The sequence below is a fragment of the Leucopleurus acutus genome (genome assembly GCF_964270905.1).
Source record: "Leucopleurus acutus genome assembly, chromosome: X".
Classification (NCBI taxonomy): Eukaryota; Metazoa; Chordata; class Mammalia; order Artiodactyla; family Delphinidae; genus Leucopleurus; species Leucopleurus acutus.
Genome location: NC_139148.1, coordinates 46,548,539 through 46,567,701, shown reverse-complemented (window position 1 = coordinate 46,567,701; position 19,163 = coordinate 46,548,539). Strand labels below are relative to the sequence as shown.

Below are 19,163 nucleotides of genomic sequence, written 5' to 3'. Positions count from 1 at the left end.
TCTTCTGTCTTTTCAATGTTAATATATGTGCTGCTGAAGCGAACACCCTCCTGCCTTTTTGTTTAGCTAAGAAAGCTTAAGCTGCAGGGTTTGTCACTTACCGTATGGTCACATGGTCGATTGTTTTATAAAGTTTGCAAAATATATTTAAACCACAATTGGTTAAAATTGCTGTCCCTTCCCACTGAGAGTTTTCCTGGTCACATTTTCCTTGTATTAGGTGGTGCTGGAGCTGCCTCAGACATTTTTGAGATCCATCTAAGTGGAAGTTGATTTGCGGGATACATTTAGTTTGGGTTTAGTGGGGACACTTATGTTTTTACCGCTTCTATTTATAGTTATTACCCAGGTGTAGGAATGACTTCTAGAAATACTCTACCTTTGAACATAATTTTGTATTCACAAGTCTATATTCTTTTCTTAATGAAATCCTACCTCACAAACTGTACAAGTTTCAGGTCCCGCTAAACCTGGATTGTCCTCTGGCTAAGCCACAAATGTGACTGTTGCTCTTGCTCAAAAACCTACAATGGTTTCTTATTGCTTACAGGATAAAATCTAACATTCAACTTCTTTTTGTAAATGTTTTCCCATGTCCATCCATGCATCTGTACATGATAATCCTTTATGTAAGGTTGGATCTTAACAAACGGCACCGCGAAACAGAGGAAAGCTTCAAGTGAGCTTTATTAGGGAGCGCTCCCGGGCGAGGTTCACTGGTCCGAGAGAAAGGGGCCAGAGAAGTCGCACCCGGGCGAGGGTTGGGCAAGATTTTATAGGGGAAGAAGGGAAAGGGGTGTGGTGAATCTGGGAGGGCGCAGGGTATTCCGTATTTGGTGGTTTCTTCGGGTATCGTGGCAATATCTGGTGCCAGTTGCATCAGTCTTGGGACCAGTTGCATCAGTCTTGGGACCGTTAGTCCCGCCCCTCGAAAGGCGGGAAGGCTGGGCCGGGTGGAAAGTCCCCAGGTCAGTTCCTGGAACTGGGTGGTCCGGAAAGTCTCCAGGTCAGTTTCTGGAGCTGGGTGGTCCGGAGAGTTTCGGTCTGATGCAACCTGTGAATCTGATTGCGTTCCCCTGCCTCGGGCCAGTTGGCCTTACATCCTGACATCTTTGGTGTAATGGGGCGGCGTTCTGATCTCTGGCTACTTCATGCTGAATGGGGGCGTCGAAAGGGGAGTCGGGCGGCCAGAGGTCCGAGGCTTAGGGGAGACCAGTGGGGGGTTCTGTAGGAAGCAAGGTGTAAGGACCGAGGAGCATTTGGCTTGTGGCCACCCGAGAGACTTCCTCCATGCGCCTGCGAAGGAACCTAAGAAAACAGGGAGCAAACATGAGCAAGATACAGATGAGAATTAAGGGGCCTAAGACTGGTGTTAGCCAGGTATAGAGGGTGGATCACCACCAATCGGGAATTGGGGAGGTGGACTGTTGGTGTTTGCGTTGGAGTTCTTCTCTTAAGCGATGGAGGGCGTTTACGTTGTCTTCGACGAGTCCTGTTTCATTGATGTAATAGCAGCATTCCTCCTGTAGGAAGAGGCAGGTACCTCCTTTTTCGCCCGTCAGGAGATCCAGGGCTCCTCGGTTCTGGAGAGCGACTCGGGCTATGGAGGTGATTTGGCGCTGAAGAGAGGAGATGGAGGCGGCGGAGGCTTCAATGGCTGGCTGGAGTTTATGTTCTAAGTCGCGGGATGTTGAAACACTATGTGTTAGAGCTCTCCCCCGCCCGATGCCCGCAGCGACGAGAGAGGAGGCGATGGAAATGCCTGCGACCATAGGGAGAAAGATGGCCCTTTTCTGTTGGCTAGAGAGTTGTGTGGTAAGTGAGAGAAATTCGGCTTGGCCATATAATGTGAGCTGTGGAACAAGGGTGACGGGGATACATGGGAAGGGGGAGGAAGAGTTGACCTCTTTTGTAAGGGAGCCATTACACCAAAAGAACAAGCCTGGTGGGGCCCCCATTGGCGTAGTTACAGGGAGGGATGAATTGCAAGGGAGTGCATCATTAGTTAAGTTTGGGCGGCTTCCGTAGCAAATTGTGAGGTTGTTTTTTTCTAAATCAAGAAATATGGGGACTCTTAAAGGGGGAAAAGGTAAGTTCCGGGGGGGAGAGGTAAGGGGTACTTGGGGGGTTTCTTTAGCAGCCAAATATAGGGGTTTAGCAAGAAGAGCAAAGTTAGGGATCCAGTGTCGGAAAAATCCTAGAAGGCCCAAAAAGGAGAGAATTTGTTCTGCTGTTTCCGGAGGCTGGAGTTCACAGATAATCCGGGTGCGATTGGCTGTTAGACCTTTTGTGGTAGGGGTAAGGTGGAGCCCCAGGTAGGTTACAGAAGATACAGATAACTGAGCCTTGGCTGGGGAGACCCGATAACCGCGAGAGCCAAGGTAATTGAGGAGATCTGCAGTATGTTGTCTTGAGAGGCTGAGAGATGGGCTACAAAGGAGGAGGTCATCTGCATATTGAAGGAGTGTGCTGGGGGTAAGGGAGCAGGAAGTGAGGTCCCGTGCCAGCGCCTGACCGAAGAGGTGAGGACTGTCGCAGAAGCCCTTGGGAAGAACTGTCCAGGTGAGCTGACTGGAAGTATGAGTATCCGGATCCGTCCAGGTAAAGGCGAAGAGGAAATAGGAGTTGGGATGTAGGGGGATAGCGAAAAAGGCATCTTTGAGATCCAGAACCGTAAAGTGGCTTGTGGATGGGGGGATATGGGAGAGCAAGGTGTATGGGTTTGGTACTACTGGGTGGAGGGGAATTATGGCCTCATTGATTAGTCGGAGGTCCTGGACCAGGCGATAATCCCCAGAGGCCTTGCGGACAGGCAGGATGGGGGTGTTGCAGGGAGAGTCAGTGGGGATAAGGAGTCCCTGGTTTAGGAGTCTGGTGATAATAGGTTGTAGGCCCCTAAGGTGAGTCTCAGAGATGGGAAATTGGGGCCTTGATGGAAATTTGGAGGGGTCCTTTAGGCGGATGAGGACGGGGGAATGGTGTGTTGCTATTATGGGCTTAGAAGTATCCCAGACTTGGGGATTGATTGGGTTCGGTGTGATTGGAAGAGGGGGATAGGAGGGGGAGGGTTCTAGAGACAGGCCGAGAAGAGGAAGCAGGAGTTGGGAGGAGGGGACCTTAGGGTCAAGTCTAACCAGCTGGAGGGAGGCCCCTAAGTGGAAAAGGACATCTCGGCCTAGCAAGGGAACTGGGCAGGATGGTATGACTAAGAAGGAATGAGTAAAAGGGAGTCCTTCGATATGACATGGGAGTGGACCGGTCTGGAGTGGGAAGGATGGTTTGCCGTCAGTACCCATGACCGAGATCTGGGAAGGAGAAACTGGCCCGGAATAGGTAGGCAGGACCGAATAGGTAGCCCCCGTGTCCACCAGAAATGAGATGGACTTACCCGCTACCTGTAGTGTTACCCTGGGCTCGGCGAGGGTGATGGGGGTCTTCGAGTCCAGGCGCCGTCAGTCATCAGCCAATCCCAGCAGTTCGAGTGGTAATGCCGTTGGGTCGGCCTGCCCCGTGTGGAAACGCTGAGGGAGGGCCAGTTGTAGGGCAGTCACTCTTCCAGTGGCCCGTTAGCCCGCAGCTGGGCCAGGGCTTAGAAGGAGGTCGGGGATTGGGACATTGGCGAGCCCAGTGGCCTTCTTTTCCGCATTTGAAGCAGGCCCCCGGCGGGGTTGCCCTTTGCGGACCCCGTGGATGCTGTGATCCATGGGAGATGGCCGGCCTTAGGGCGGCTACAAGAGCTTGGGTTTGGAGGGCCACCTTCTGGTGCATCCGAGCCTGTCGGCTGGATTCTGTTAAATCCTCACGACCATTACAGACTTTAAAGGCCATTTTTACCAGATCTCGAATAGGAGTTTGAGGGCCGTCTTCTGCCCGTTTTAATTTCTTTCGGATGTCCGGGGCTGATTGGGTGATAAAATGGGTGGCTAGGACCGCTGCCCCTGCCGGGGTGTCGGGATCCAGCCGGGTGTAGAGAGTTAAGGCCTCTGTAAGGCGATTGAGAAAGATAGCTGGATTTTCGTTAGATTCTTGGGTTATCTCTTTTAGTTTTTCAAAATTGACTACCTTATGAGCGGCAGCCCGCATGCCACCCAGAAGGCATTGGATCATGAGGTCGCGTTTACGACGGCCATCTTGGCCATCCTGATAAGTCCAGCCTGGATCGGTGCCGGGTACGGCAGTCGCTCCGACAGGCATGGAGTTGTCGGTAAGGTGAACCTGATCTGCATGGTTTCGGGCAGCAGTTTGAATTCTTTCCCTCTCGTCAGGGGTCAGAGTAGAAGATAGGATCACAAAGATATCGTGCCAGGTTAGATCGTAAGCTTGAGAGAGGTAGCGAAATTCTTTGATGTAGCGGGAAGAGTCGGCAGAAAAGGAGCCTAATCGCTTTTCTATTTGAGAGAGATCTTGGAGAGAAAAGGGAACATGAACTCTAACTAATCCTTCCGCTCCTGCTACCTCCCTCAGAGGGCAGAGAAGATTTGAATCTTGGGAGTCGTGAGAGCGTGTATGTGCACTAATTGGCGAAGCAAGGGGCGTGGGAGGAGAAACCGTCGAGGGAGGTGGGGGAATGGTTGGAGGGGCCAGAGCGGGTTCGGGAGGAGGACGGACCGCCTCAGGGTAGGGTGGAGGTTGGAGAGGAGCTCTGGAGTGGGGAGAGGCGAGAGATTCGGGTGGTTCGGCTAGTGGAGGGGGGGGGTCATCGTCAAAGGAAATTAGGGGCTTGGATGTAGGAGATGTCTGTTTGGCAAGGATCTGGGCAGTGGAACAATCGATGCAGAGGGAAGGGCGGGAGCGTAAATACCAGAAGGCCTGGACATAGGGGACCTCGGACCATTTACCCGTCCTGTGGCAGTAGTTATCTAAATCGCGGAGGATGTTGAAATCGAAAGTCCCTTCAGGAGGCCATTTAGATTGATTGTCTAGAGGGTACTGTGGCCAGGCCTCGGTGGAATAAAATATGAGCCGCCTGCGGCGGAGATCTTGAGAAAAGCCGAGTTTTGTAAAATTGGCCAGGAGACACCCCAGGGGCGTCTTAGGATCTGGTTTGGATTCTGAGGTCCCCATGACCTCCGGTTTGTCCCCGGGTGAACAGAGAAAGAGAGAGATGTCTCTGGTCTCAATCTCTGGTCACGGCGGATCGGAGAGCAGTCAGACGGTTGGGACGTCTCCACAATCGCCCGAGGCTCGGAGGGAAGACGGAGGAGTCCCTGACGCGGCCGCGGTTAAGAACAGGGAGTCCGGTGGGTAGGGACCCCGGGGGTCGAGGGGAACGAAGGAGGGACTTACCCTGCTTCTGCCGGATCGGGTGGGTGAGCAGAGGTCCCCGGTCGGGAGGGGTGGCCCCGCGGTAATTTGTGGGGCTGGGTACCCCTCCCGGGTTTCGGCACCAAATGTAAGGTCGGATCTTAACAAACGGCACCGGGAAACAGGAAAGCTTCAAGTGAGCTTTATTAGGGAGCGCTCCCGGGCGAGGTTCACTGGTCCGAGAGAAAGGGGACAGAGAAGTCGCACCCGGGCGAGGGTTGGGCAAGATTTTATAGGGGAAGAAGGGAAAGGGGTGTGGTGAATCTGGGAGGGCGCAGGGTATTCCGTATTTGGTGGTTTCTTCGGGTATCGTGGCAATATCTGGTGCCAGTTGCATCAGTCTTGGGACCAGTTGCATCAGTCTTGGGACCGTTAGTCCCGCCCCTCGAAAGGCGGGAAGGCTGGGCCGGGTGGAAAGTCCCCAGGTCAGTTCCTGGAACTGGGTGGTCCGGAAAGTCTCCAGGTCAGTTTCTGGAGCTGGGTGGTCCGGAGAGTTTCGGTCTGATGCAACCTGTGAATCTGATTGCGTTCCCCTGCCTCGGGCCAGTTGGCCTTACACTTTATATACAACGTTCTTGTTAATTTAGTGAACTTTTATATACCCTCCAAGTCTCTCTGAAATCTTCCTTGACAGCAGCAAGCAGCTTCTGAGGCACTTTCTTAGCCTCATTCTGAACTTTGCAAGAGGTATCTGTGTGCTTACTAGATGCTGTATTCCAACTGTTTACCTGCAAGTTTGTCTCCTGCACTGGCTGGCAATCTCCCACTGCAGAGTTCCTCTTTTTCATCATTGTATCCCCAGGGCCTAACCCACCATCACTTAGGAAACTGGTGTGCACACACACATTTCCTTTTCTAAAGCAGTTGGACCCTAAGAAAATGAAATAGTAAGAGTATTCCTAGAGAATATTCTAGAATGTCTGAGAAAACCAGCGCCACCTTGAAGCATGTGTGTGGAGTTCCACTCATTCAACCTCTTCTCCCACCCCACCCTCAGGCTGTAGTCAGAAAATCGTGGGACAAGTGCATGGAAATCCTTGAACTGTATTTGAACTGAACTAAACTGAACTGGGGTGGGGTCAAAGAAGAGAGATTTCAGAGGGAGCTGGGGACAGAGGATTTACGGAGGAATTACGATCAAGGGACCCAGGGAAGGACGCGGGGGTGGGGGGATAGTAGAGGGTGCAAGGTTCAACAACTTCCCGGCTCTGAAACTTAAGCCATTTGGCTTCCCTAAGCGCGTTTCCTCTCGCTGGGATAATAACAGAGCTTCCCTTGCAGGGTGAAGAGTAAACGACCCGGAGACCGTATGAAAGAGGCTGGCCAGCTGAAGGTGCTCAATGAACGGGAACGTGTGAGTACTAGCCCCGCCTCCAACCGGGCCAAAGGCCCGCCCCCCGCCGCCACCTATTAAGTTTGCGGAGCACAGTCAAAGAGTTCACCTCCTCTCGTAAGAGGATAAAGCTGGCGGGGAGGAGGGGAGTGTGTGTGTGTGTGTGTGTGTGTGTGTGTGTGTGTGTGTGTGTGTGTCTGGGGAGGAGGGGAGAGAATGAGTTACAGTGTGTCAGTGATGTTGGTGGGGGGCGGGTGCTTAACTCCCTGCTCGCCCGGAGTAGAGGAAAGGCGAAGGCGGGGAAGGCTCTGGCCCCACTCAAAATGGAGCCAAGCGCCTGCCTCGCCTAAGATGGCGGCCTCCCCGCCTTTCGGTTCCGGGTTCTCAGCGTCGATTGGGTACCTGGGGAGTCGAGCGGGTCCAAAGGTGGCCGAGCCCCGCCCCCTTTCTCAAGGTGACGCTCCGCCCCCGATGGCGTCACGCGGGAGCCGGGGCCCGCCCTTCCCCGCCTGTGCCGCGGTTACCTCGCGTGTCCGGCCTTCATAAGATGGCGGTCGGGTCGCCTACCCGCGGCGGCACCGCCACTCTCAACATGGTAGCTGTTTACCCCGTATTTCTCCTCCCCTCTCCGCCTCAACTTCCTCGTTGTTTTGAATAAACTTTATTGACTACTCTGAATTGCCTATCACCGCCACCGGGCTTCTCCCGGCGATTTTTCGGGCTGTTTTTCTCCAACCGGGCCGCCGGTTCATCTCCTTCCTCGTTGGTTTGCTCGCGGCGATCTCCTGCCAGCCCAGCGACGCCGCCGCTTGCCTGTTCGTCAGGCGGCCGCCGGACTAGGCCCGAGCCGCGGGCTCCAGTAGGCCCTAACAGCCGGGCCTGGGGCAGAGCTGTGGAGAAAATTGCCCTGAAGCAACCGCAGGGCGGCCAGGGCCGCGCGACCAGGGCCGCGCGACCCAGCGGGTGGCTCGAGTGTAAGGCGAGAGAGGTTCGCTGCGTTGCCGTGACGATCCCAGAATTCGGTGCGCGTCGCCTGTGGGGCCGGAACTGCTGGCCGAACCTTCGCTGAGCGAGGCGCTGAGCAGCTCCGGAGCGAGCCCGGCCGCCGGCGCTTCGGTGGAACTGAGCTCAGCGGGCGTGAGGAATCCCTGCGGCTTTGCAGATGAGGAGGTCCCTGTAGGGTTCCGGACCGAATACGTTCTTGTCAGGTTTGGGGCGTGAGGAGGTTCCTGTCAGTTTGGGAGGCGTGAAGAGATTCTCGTAAGTTTCAGGGGCTGCAAGGATATTCCTGTCACTCTTGGGATCTGTGACGAGATCCCTGTCAGTTTTGGGGGACAGGGGAGTCTTGGTCAGTTTGAGGGGGCTGTGAGGAGATACCTGCCAGTTTAAGAGCTGTGGGAGGAAAATCCTGGCTTGGTTGCAGGAGTGTGAGGAAATTCTAGTCAGTTTCAGGGATTTTGAAGCGATCCTTTCGAGTTTTGGGGGTGCAATAAGAACCCTGTCGTCTTTGAAGTAGAGGGTGAGCTGATCAGTTTTGAGGTTGAGATTTATTTCAGTTGTTGGGGTGATGAGACTCCCGATTGGTCGGGGATGGAATGATTTTGAGAGTGAAGGAGCAGATCATTTAAACTCTGACAACAGAACCCCAGAACTGTGATTTGAGTTGGGCGCCTAGTCTTGTCTGCCTCGTTGCTGAAGACATCGAGGTAATTGTCGAGTAATCTGAGGACTTACAAGGATCCCTCATCTCTCTCTAGTTGCGTCTATTTTGGGGGTGAGAGAAGTGGCTTTTTCTGAGGTACCCCCAGCCTCATCCTCTAGGCTATGCTTTGTGTCATAATAAATATTGAGAGCCCTGGGAAACAAGGTTGCTAACAAGGAGAGGGTGCAGTAAGGGATTAAAGAACCTTCCTGAAAAGGCATCAGATCTTTCCCTGAAACCCGGAAAGAAGTTATCACTGACCCTGGGGGCTGAAGGAGGTAAGGAGGGAAAAAAAGCCTCGACGGCAGAGCGCCGTTCTTTATTTGTTAAAGAAATTCTGGCGGCCGGTGGACTTTCTCCGATTGCCCCCTACAGCCGCACCAGCTGTGTTGCATCCTGGCAGCGGTAACTGCCCATTTGTGAGCTGAGGGACCTGATTCACTCTGTAAAAAGTGTTGTTTGTGCCCAGCCTTCGTCCAGAGAGAACGCGTGCTGCCGCCTCCCGCTCCCTTTGACGCTGAGAACCTGGCCCACCGCAGAACGCTCCAAGGCCAGGCGAAGATGGCCTCGGTACCGGTGTATTGCCTCTGTCGGCTGCCTTACGATGTCACCCGCTTCATGATCGAGTGTGACATGTGCCAGGACTGGTTTCATGGCAGGTAAGGAGGGCAGGGCACGCTGGACAGGGTGTAGAGACCAGGTGCTCACTTGCTTGCTCCTTTCTCAACTCTGGTTCAGGTTCCTGCTCAGAAACTTATTTTCCCTCTCTTGCAGACAGTTAACACCAACCCATCTCCCAGACCCAGATTCTTACGTCCTTCCTTGCAGACTAGGGCCTAGCTGACATTGGCCTCTGGTTTCTCCTCTTTTTTCTTTTCCCATATGTATTTCTTCTTTGTACCCTTCTTCTGTTTCTTTGTTTTTTTTCCCTTAGAAAAATATTTTCTTTCCAGCCACAAAGAATGTATCATTTTTGTATTCTGGCAATTTTGTTTTGCCTCAGATGCTGGCTTTGGGGGAGACGGTACTGCATTTTTGAGATATTTGAGTCCAACAAACATGGATTTGAGTTGTGGTTTTGCAACTATTATCAGAGTGACCTTGGGCAAGTTGCTTTGCCTCTCTGAGCCTCTGTTTTCACCCATGAAGTATATCTAATACATCCTTCCTGTTTACTTAAAGCATTTTGCATGCACTCAGTAAATGGAGGCAGAAATGCAATAGTATTTTATTTCTACAGTATTTATCTGAAGAACCATCCAGCTAAATTGAATTAAGCAGAGGAGATGTTGGGTAAAACAGTAGGAGTAAAACCACTAATGAATTCCCTCCAGCTAAACATGTGTGCACATAAGCACCTGTCACCCAGGATTCCAGAGAGGTTAGTGTGTGGAATAAACCTGTAATATTATCCCATTATTGAGACTTATATCCCAGCTCTGGAAAGAAAACCATGAGAGGGATTTGTACATTAGAGTACAACAAAACAGTGTATGGCGTCCTCCTCCTGTTGCATGTTGTTAGATTCTAGAAGTTTCAGTTATCATTAGTCCCCTCCAAAGGAGCTGTTCCTGCTATCACACCCAAGACCAAACTGAAGGTGTTGGTGCTGCTAAAATTCTGCTCTTAGCAGGGACTGCCCTGTGCAGCACGTCCAAATTCATATTCAGCTGATCTTTGTTGAGTATTACTGTGTGTCATGTTCCCATGGCACTTTGTGTACATCCTTATTGAAAGTGATTATTTCATCATATCATAGTTATAAATACGTCTGTGTCACTCATTAGCAAGAGCTGCCTGAGGGCAGAGATGTCAGCTTTTCATGTTTGGTATCCTCAGAACCTAGTTCAATGCTAAACATATAATAGATTCTGAGTACTTTTTTTTTTTTTTTTTTTTTTTTTTTGCGGTACGCGGGCCTCTCACTGTTGTGGCCTCTCCTGTTGCGGAGCACAGGCTCCGGACGCGCAGGCTCAGCAGCCATGGCTCACGGGCCTAGCCTCTCCACGGCATGTAGGATCTTCCCGGACCGGGGCACGAACCCATGTCCCCTGCATCGGCAGGTGGACTCTCAACCACTGCGCCACCAGGGAAGCCCCCTGAGTACATTTTTGAATGAACAAATGAATGAGTTGTCTTGAAAAAAGCTATTGCCTGTGGCCCTTGCTTTGGATTGTGTAGGTTTAAACCTGGAAAGTGAACTCCTACCACAATACAGAGACCCTAACTCTGCAGTCTGGGAACAGGAAACAGGAATGAATGCTTCCTGAGTACTTACTGTGTTCCAGGCCCCATGACAGAGACTTGGCATACATTTATCTCATCTAATCCACATCCAAGCCTGAAAGTTAGGTATTTCTTTTTTAAATAATAATAAAAAAATTTCCCTGACTATGTAAGTGAGACATGCTCATTGTAGAACATACAGAAAAAGAATAAAGAAGGAAATAAAAATCATCCATGAGCCTACTATCCAGGACAATCTACTGTTTAATTTTTTTGTTGCATTAACTCCCATCATTTGACTTAGAATATAAACATATATTTTACAACATGGGATTGTATTATAAGTACCATTTTGTAACGTGATTTTTATTCCTACTTAACATTATAAAGTTAAGGTCATTAAATATTGATCTGATTTCTGATATCCCATCATATATCTGTATCATCAGTTACTTGGTCATTTCCTCTGAGGTTGGATACTTAGGTTATTTCTACTTTTTTATATTATAAATAATACTATGATGTGAGGGAAACTTTGGGGGTTCTGGAAATGTTTTGCATTTTTATTTGGGTGCTTGTTGAAACAAAAGAAAACATTGCGGTGAACATCTTTGCATAGTAGAGACTTGACACTTACAAGGAACACCACTGAGGCCTTTAAGAATTCCAAATTTACAAATATGGAAATGGATTTATGGGCCAGGCCCCTCCTTAATCACATTTCTGTGGTGAGTCCTGTGTTTCTTTGCACACCCTGACATAAGTTAACTGCCTTAATTGTTTTTCCTGTGAAAGTGACTAAGCTTTTATCTCTTATCATGCTTTTCTCTATGGGCTGCCAGAGAATAAGGAAGCCAGCTGAGAATCAGGTCCTTGGTGGGTGGCTGTTCTTGCTTACTCAGTGCATTGCGTGCGTGCGCGCGTGCGCGCGCGCGCACACACACACACACACACACACACACACACTCACACACACACACACACACCAGGCTCATAGTGCTCTAGTTAAGTCTGTACTTTAGCATAATTGAAAATTACTAAATATCGTGGACTTTTCACGGTTGTTCACAATAGTTAAGCCCACAAATGCCTATAGATGATATAAATCTGTTCACATCTCTGATGACTTCCATAGGCCAGATTTCTTAAAGTCCAGTTGGGGATTAGTAATGCCATGTTACTTCCTGGTAAGGTTATAGCAAGGAAGGTGACTATTCCATTTTGCTGGTGAGAATCTGGATCTCATGGAGGTTAAGTTACTTTCTGAGTCTGAATTTGAACTTAGAATTATCTGGCTCCAGAGCCCAGGTTCTCAAAAGTGGGAAAAAAATGGTATAGCTCCATTCCTCTATTGTAAAGGACTGGATTTTGAAGAGCATTTTGATTTGTAGAGCAGTGGTTCTCAAACTTTAGGGTGTATCAGAATTACTTGGAAGACCTCTTAAAAGATGAGATAGGTAGGCTCCACTTGCAGGGTTTCTGATTCAGTATGTGAGCGGAGGCTACTCTCAGAACCACTGATTTAGAGCATTATTCTGTCTCAGTTCCTTCCCTTTCTGTAGAGTGTGACAGCTTCTGATATTGGGGGATGGGTGTGCTAACATATCATTACTGTACACTGTTGTTCTCAAAATGTGGTTCATTAACTGGGAATTTGTTAAAAATGCAAATTCTTGGGTTGGGACCTGGCAATCTATATTTTAACAAGCAGGTAGATTCTGATGTACCCTAACTTTTGAGAAACATTGCTGTACACTGGTGGAGGAAGTTAGTTGGCAAGCATTTATTGATGTCTGGGGCTTTGGCAAAATCTCTACAGTTTTCCTATCTATAAAGGAAGTATTGGTTGGCATATCCCCTAGGTGGTGGCTGTGGTGTGGACTCTAAACTCTAGAGGAAATGGCACTGGCTTCAGATCTGGGTTCAAATTCTGACTCTGTTACTTTTTAGCAAAGGATTTCATCTCTGTGAAGCCTCAATTTCCCCAAGAGTGGTTGTGATGATTTAAATAAAATGGTAGTGGCCCTTGTTTATTGAGCACTAGCTACTCTGCTAGTCACTATGCTAAACACTTTGCTTAATTATCTTTAACCTTTTTTAGAGTTTTAAAATTATGAATTCAGTTCATTTAATAGTTATAGGACTATTTAAATTATGTATTTTGTATTGGATATGTTGTGGTAGTTTCTGCTTTCTAAGGAATTGATCTATTTCTTCTAAGTTGTCAAATTTAAGTGTGTAGAATTTTTCATAGTATTCCCTTATTATCCTTTTGATGGCTGCAGGCTGGCTCTGTGGTGACATCTCACTTCATTCCTGATGTTGAAAATTTGTCTCTTCTCTCTTTTTTTCTTTGTCAGACTTGCTAGAGATTTGTCAGTTTTATTGATCTTTTCAAAGAGGAAGCTTTTTGTTTCATTGAATTTCCCTGTTGTCTTTCTGTTTTCAATTTCACTGATTTCTGCACTTTATTATTACCTTCCTTCTGCTTGCTTTGGGTTCATTTTGCTCCTCTTAATGTCTTGAGGTGGGAGCTTAGTTTACTGATTTGAGACTTTTCCTGTATTCTAATATAAGCATTTAGTGCTATCGGTTTCCTTCTTAGTACTGATTTAGCTGTGTCCCACAAATTTTGATATGTTTTCTTTTTCATGTAGTTCAATATAATTTTTAATTTGCTTAGAGACTTCACATTTGACCTATGAATTATATAGAAGTATGTTGTTTACTTTCCAAGTGTTTGCAGATTTTCCTGTTATCATTCTGTTATTGATTTCTGGTTTGTTTCCATAGCGGTCAGAGAATATACTCTATACAATTTCAGTTCCTTTAGATTTACTGGGGTTTGTTTTATGGCCCAGGATATGGTCTGTCTTAGTAAATGCTCCATGGTCACTTGAAAAGAATGTATATCCTGCTGATGTTGGGAGGAGTTTTCTGTAAATGTTGATTTACTCCTGTTGGTTGATGGTGTTGCTGAATTCTCCTCTCTTTGCTGATTTTCTGTATAGTTGTTCAGTTCGTTGTTGAGAAGGAGGTGTTGAAGTGTCCAGCTAAAATTGTCAATTTTTAATTCTTCCTTTCAGTTCTATCATTTGCCTCACATCTTGCAGCTTTGTTGTTTGAATGCAGATGCATTTGGGATTAATGTGTCTTGGTGGATTGACCCTTTAATTATTATGTAATGTCCTTCTCTGTCTCTGGTAATTTTCTTTGCGTGGAAGTCCACTTTATAGGATATTAATATAGCCATTAATATAGCCACTCCTGCTTTCTTTTGATTAAAGGTTGCCTGGTATCTTTTTCTATCCCTTTACTTTCAACTGATGTCATTATATATGAAGTGAGTTTCTTGTAGGCAGCATATAGTTCAGAATTATTTTTGTCCACTCTGCCAATCTTTTTTTTTTTACATCTTTATTGGAGTATAATTGCTTTACACTGGTGTGTTAGTTTCTGCTTTATAACAAAGTGAATCAGTTATACATATACATACGTTCCCATATCTCTTCCCTCTTGTGTCTCCCTCCCTCCCACCCTCCCTATCCCACCCCTCTAGGTGGTCACAAAGCACCGAGTTGATCTCCCTGTGCTATGCGGCTGCTTCCCACTAGCTATCTATTTTACGTTTGGTAGTGTATATATGTCCATGCCACTCTCTCACTTTGTCACAGCTCACCCTTCCCCCTCCCCATAACCTCAAGTCCGTTCTCTAGTAGGTCTGCGTCTTTATTCCTGCCTTACCCCTAGGTTCTTCATGACATTTTTTTCTCTTAAATTCCATATATATGTGTTAGCATACGATATTTGTCTTTTTCTTTATGACTTACTTTACTCTGTATGACAGACTCTAGGTCTATCCACCTCATTATAAATAGCTCAATTTCGTTTCTTTTTATGGCTGAGTAATATTCCATTGTATATATGTGCCACATCTTCTTTATCCATTCATCCAATGATGGGCACTTAGGTTGTTTCCATCTCCGGGCTATTGTAAATAGAGCTGCAATGAACATTTTGGTACATGACTCTTTTTGAATTTTGGTTTTCTCAGGGTATATGCCCAGTAGTGGGATTGCTGGGTCATATGGTAGTTCTATTTGTAGTTTTTTAAGGAACCTCCATACTGTTCTCCATAGTGGCTGAACCAATTCACATTCCCACCAGCAGTGCAAGAGTGTTCCCTTTTCTCCACACCCTCTCCAGCATTTATTGTTTCTAGATTTTTTGATGATGGCCATTCTGACTGGTGTGAGATGATATCTCATTGTAGTTTTGATTTGCATTTCTCTAATGATTAACGATGTTGAGCATTCTTTCATGTGTTTGTTGGCAGTCTGTATATCTTCTTTGGAGAAATGTCTATTTAGGTTTTCTGCCCATTTTTGGATTGGGTTGTTTGTTTTTTTGTTATTGAGCTGCATGAGCTGCTTGTAAGTTTTGGAGATTAATCCTTTGTCAGTTGCTTCATTTGCAATTATTTTCTCCCATTCTGAGGGTTTCTTTTGGTCTTGTTTATGGTTTCCTTTGCTGTGCAAAAGCTTTGAAGTTTCATTAGGTCCCATTTGTTTATATTTGTTTTTATTTCCATTTCTCTAGGAGGTGGGTCAAAAAGGATCTTGCTGTGATTTATGTCATAGAGTGTTCTGCCTATGTTTTCCTCTAAAAGTTTGATAGTTTCTGGCCTTACATTTAGGTCTTTAATCCATTTTGAGCTTATTTTTGTGTATGGTGTTAGGGAGTGTTCTAACCTCATACTTTTACATGTACCTGTCCAGTTTTCCCAGCACCACTTATTGAAGAGGCTGTCCTTTCTCCACTGTACATTTCTGCCTCCTTTATCAAAGATAAGGTGACCATATGTACGTGGGTTTATCTCTGGGCGTTCTATACTGTTCCATTGATCTATATTTCTGTTTTTGTGCCAGTACCATAGTGTCTTGATTACTGTAGCTTTGTAGTATAGTCTGAAGTCAGGGAGCCTGATTCCTCCAGCTCCATTTTTCGTTCTCAAGCTGCCAATATCTTTTAATTGGTATATTTTGACCATATATACCTAATGCAGTTATTGATATGTTAGGGCATAAGTTAGTCATTTTATTTTTTTGTTTTCTGTTTGTTCCCTCTGTTCATTCTGTTTTCTTTCTCCTGCGTTCCTTTGGGTTACTTAAATCTTTTCAAGAATTCCATTTTGATTTATCTATAATGTTTTTGGGTGTAATCAACTGGTATTGACATTTTACCGGTTTGAGTGAAGAGTAGAAACCTTGCTTTCCTTTAAATTTACGCTCCCCTGCTATAATTATCTTAAGTATTTCACCTACATACATTGAGAACCATATCATATAGTGTTACAATTTTTGCTTCAACTCTCAAACATGATTTAGAAAACTCGAGGAGAAGGAAAGTATATTGTATGTACCCATATTTTCACTCTTTCCCTTGTTCTTGCTTACTTCCTAGTGTTCCTAAGAGTCCTTCTTTTATCATTTCCTTTCTGTTTAAAGAACTTCCTTTAGCCATGCTTTTAGAATTGGTCTACTGGCAACAAATACTCTTAGTTTTCCTTCATATGAGAATGTCTTGATTTCCCCTTGAATTCCTGAAGGGTCTTTTCATTGAATATCAGATTCTGTGTTTCCAGTTCTTTCAGTCCTTGAAAACTTGTGCTACTTCCTTTTGGCCACCATGGTTTCTGATGAGAGATCCTGTGTCATTTAAATTGGTGTTTTCCTTTGGGAAATGTCATTTTTCTCACTGATAGCAAGATCTTTCCTTTGTCTTTGGTGTTCAGGATTTTGATTATGCTATTTTTTGGGGGCCACACTGCATGGCTTGTGGGATCTTAGTTCCCCAACCAGGGATTGAACCTGGGCCACAGCAATGAAAGCTCTGAGTCCTAACTACTGGACCACCAGGGAATTTCCTGATTATTGCTGTTTCTCAGTGTGGATTTCTTTGTTGCTGAAGCGCTGTTCATTTTTTTTCAATCTATTTTCCTTCAGTTTTATTGAGATATAATTGACATATAGTACTGTTTAAGTTTAAGGTATAGAGTATAATGACTTGAATTACATATACATATATTGTGAAATGATTACCACAATAAGTTTAGTTAACATCCATCATCCCATATAGGTACAAATAAGAGAGAAAGAAAGAAAAATAAGTTTTTTTGCTTGTGACGAGAAGTTTTAGGATTTACTCTTAGCAATTTTCAAATATACTCTACAGCAGTGGGCTTCCCTGGTGGCGCAGTGGTTGAGAGTCCACCTGCCGATGCAGGGGACACAGATTCGTGCCCCGGTCCGGGAAGATCCCACATGCCGCGGAGCGGCTGGGCCTGTGAGCCATGGCCGCTGAGCCTGCGCGTCCGGAGCCCGTGCTCCGTGACGGGAGAGGCCACAACAGTGAGAGGCCCCCGTACTGAAAACAAAACAAAACAAAATAAACAAACTATACGGCAGTAGTCATCATGTTGTACATTACATCCTCAGTACTTATATATCTTATAAGTGGAAGTTTGTACCTTTTGACCACCTTCATCCACTTCTCCCACCCCACCCCCACCTCTGGAGGGTAACCACAAATCTCACTTTTTCTGTGAGTTTGGGTTTTGTTTTTTTAGATTTCACATGTAAGTGAGATCATAGAATATTTGCCTTTGTCTGACTTACTTCACTTAGCATAATGCCTTCAAGGGCTGTCCGTGTTGTTGCAAATGTCAGGATTTTCTTCTTTTTTATGACTGAATAGTACTCCATTGTGTGTGTGTGTGTGTGTGTGTGTGTGTGTGTGTGTGTGTGTGTGTGTGTGTGTGTGTGGTGTATTTATATATACATATATTACATTTTTTTATCCATTCATCTTTTGATGGACATTTAGGTTGTTTCCATGGTTCAGTTATTATAAATAAGGCTGCAGTGGATATGGAGGTGCAGGTATCTCTTTAACACAGTTTTTGTTTCTTTCAGATAGATACCTAGAAGTGGAATTGCTGGATCATATGATAGTTATATTTTTAATTTTTTGAGGAATTTCCATACTGTAAGTGGCTGTACCAGTTTGCAATCCCAGCAGTGCACAAAGGTTCCCTTTTCTCCGTGTCCTCACCAACATTTGTTATCCCTTGTCTTTTTGATAAGCCATTATAATGGGTGTGAGATGATATCTCATGGTGGTTTAGGTTTGCATCTCCTTGATGATTAGTGATGTTGAGCACCTTTTCATGTACCTGTTGGCCATTTGTATGTCTTCTTTGTAAAAATACCTATTCAGTTATTCTGCCCACTTATAACCAGACTTTTTTTTTTTTTTTTTGCTATTGGGCTGTATGAGTTCTTCATTTATTTTGAATATTAACCTCTTATTTAACATATGATTTGCAAGTATATTCTCCTATTCCATAGGTTACCTTTTTATTTTGATGATTTCTTTCTTTTTTTTTTTTTTGCTGTGCAGAAACTTTTTAGTTTGATGTGGTCAAACTAAATTTTTAATTTATTTTTGATTTTGTCACTTTGTGCTTTAGATGTCATATCCAAAATATCATTGCCAAGATGCATGTTAAGGAGCTTTTTTCCTATGTTTTCTTCTAGAAGTTTCATGGTTTCAGGTCTTACATTTAACTCTTTAATCCATTTTGAGTTAATTTTTGTGAGTGGTGTAAGTCAGGGGTCTGTTTTCATTCTTTTACATGTGAATATCCAGTTTTCCCAGCACCATTCACTGAAGAGACTGTCTTTTCTCCACTGAGTGTTCTTGGCTCCCTTGTCAAATATTATTTGACTGTGTATGCATGGGTTTATTTCTGGGCTCTCGATACTGTTCCATTGGTCTATGTGTCTGTATTTATGCCAGTACCATTCTGTTTTGATTACTGTAGCTTTATAATACAGTTTGAAATCAGGAAATGTGATGTTTCGCACTTTCTTCTTCTTTATCAGGATTGCTTTGGCTATTCTGGATCCCTTGTGATTCCATATGAATTTGAAGATTGTTTTTTCTACTTTTGTAAAAAAATACTGTTGGAATCTTGATAAGGATTGTTTTGAATCTATAGATGGCTTTGGGTAGTGTGGACATTTTAACAGTATTGATTCTTCCAATCCATGAACACAGGATATCTTTCCATTTCTTTGTGTTTTCCTCAATTTCTTTCATTGATGTCTTGTAGTTTTCAGTGTAGAGATCTTTCACCTTCTTGGTTAAATTTATTCCTAAATATTTTATAGTTTTTGACATTATTGTAAATGGGATTGTTTTCTTTATTTCTTTTTTAGACAATGTGTTTTTAGTGTATAGAGATGCTATTGATTTTTGCATGTTAATTTTTTTATCCTGCAACTTTACATAATTCATTGATTAGCTCTAACAGTTTTTGGATGGAATTTTTAGGATTTTCTATATATAAAATCATGTCATCTGCAAATAGAGATAATTTTCCTTCTTCCTTCTTCCTTGTCAATTCTGATGCCTTTTTTTCCCCTTGACTGATTGCTCTGGCTGGGATTTCCAGTACTCTGTTGAATAGAAGTGGTGAGAGTGGGCACCCTTGTCTTGTTCCTGATCTTAGAGGAAAAGCTTTCAACCATTCAC

The 19,163-nt window shown here is 45.4% G+C and overlaps 1 protein-coding gene and 1 long non-coding RNA gene across 2 annotated transcripts in view; one reads left to right on the top strand and one right to left on the bottom strand.

Annotated features, from left to right (window-relative positions):
- Window positions 1-669: 669 nt before the first annotated feature.
- LOC309978816 lies at window positions 670-3,515 on the bottom strand. The gene is made up of 2 exons (XR_014327146.1): window positions 3,389-3,515; window positions 670-1,675 (listed from the first exon to the last, which is right to left on the bottom strand). It is a non-coding gene; the product is annotated as an uncharacterized lncRNA (long non-coding RNA).
- Window positions 3,516-8,814: 5,299 nt separating this feature from the next.
- Window positions 8,815-19,163, top strand: part of PHF8 (PHD finger protein 8) — a 94,932-nt gene continuing 84,583 nt past the window's right edge. Inside the window, exon 1 of the mRNA XM_082864611.1 lies at window positions 8,815-8,998. Coding sequence (XP_082720737.1) covers window positions 8,901-8,998 — 98 coding nt within the window. The 5' untranslated portion in view covers window positions 8,815-8,900. The remainder of the gene's footprint in view (window positions 8,999-19,163) is intronic.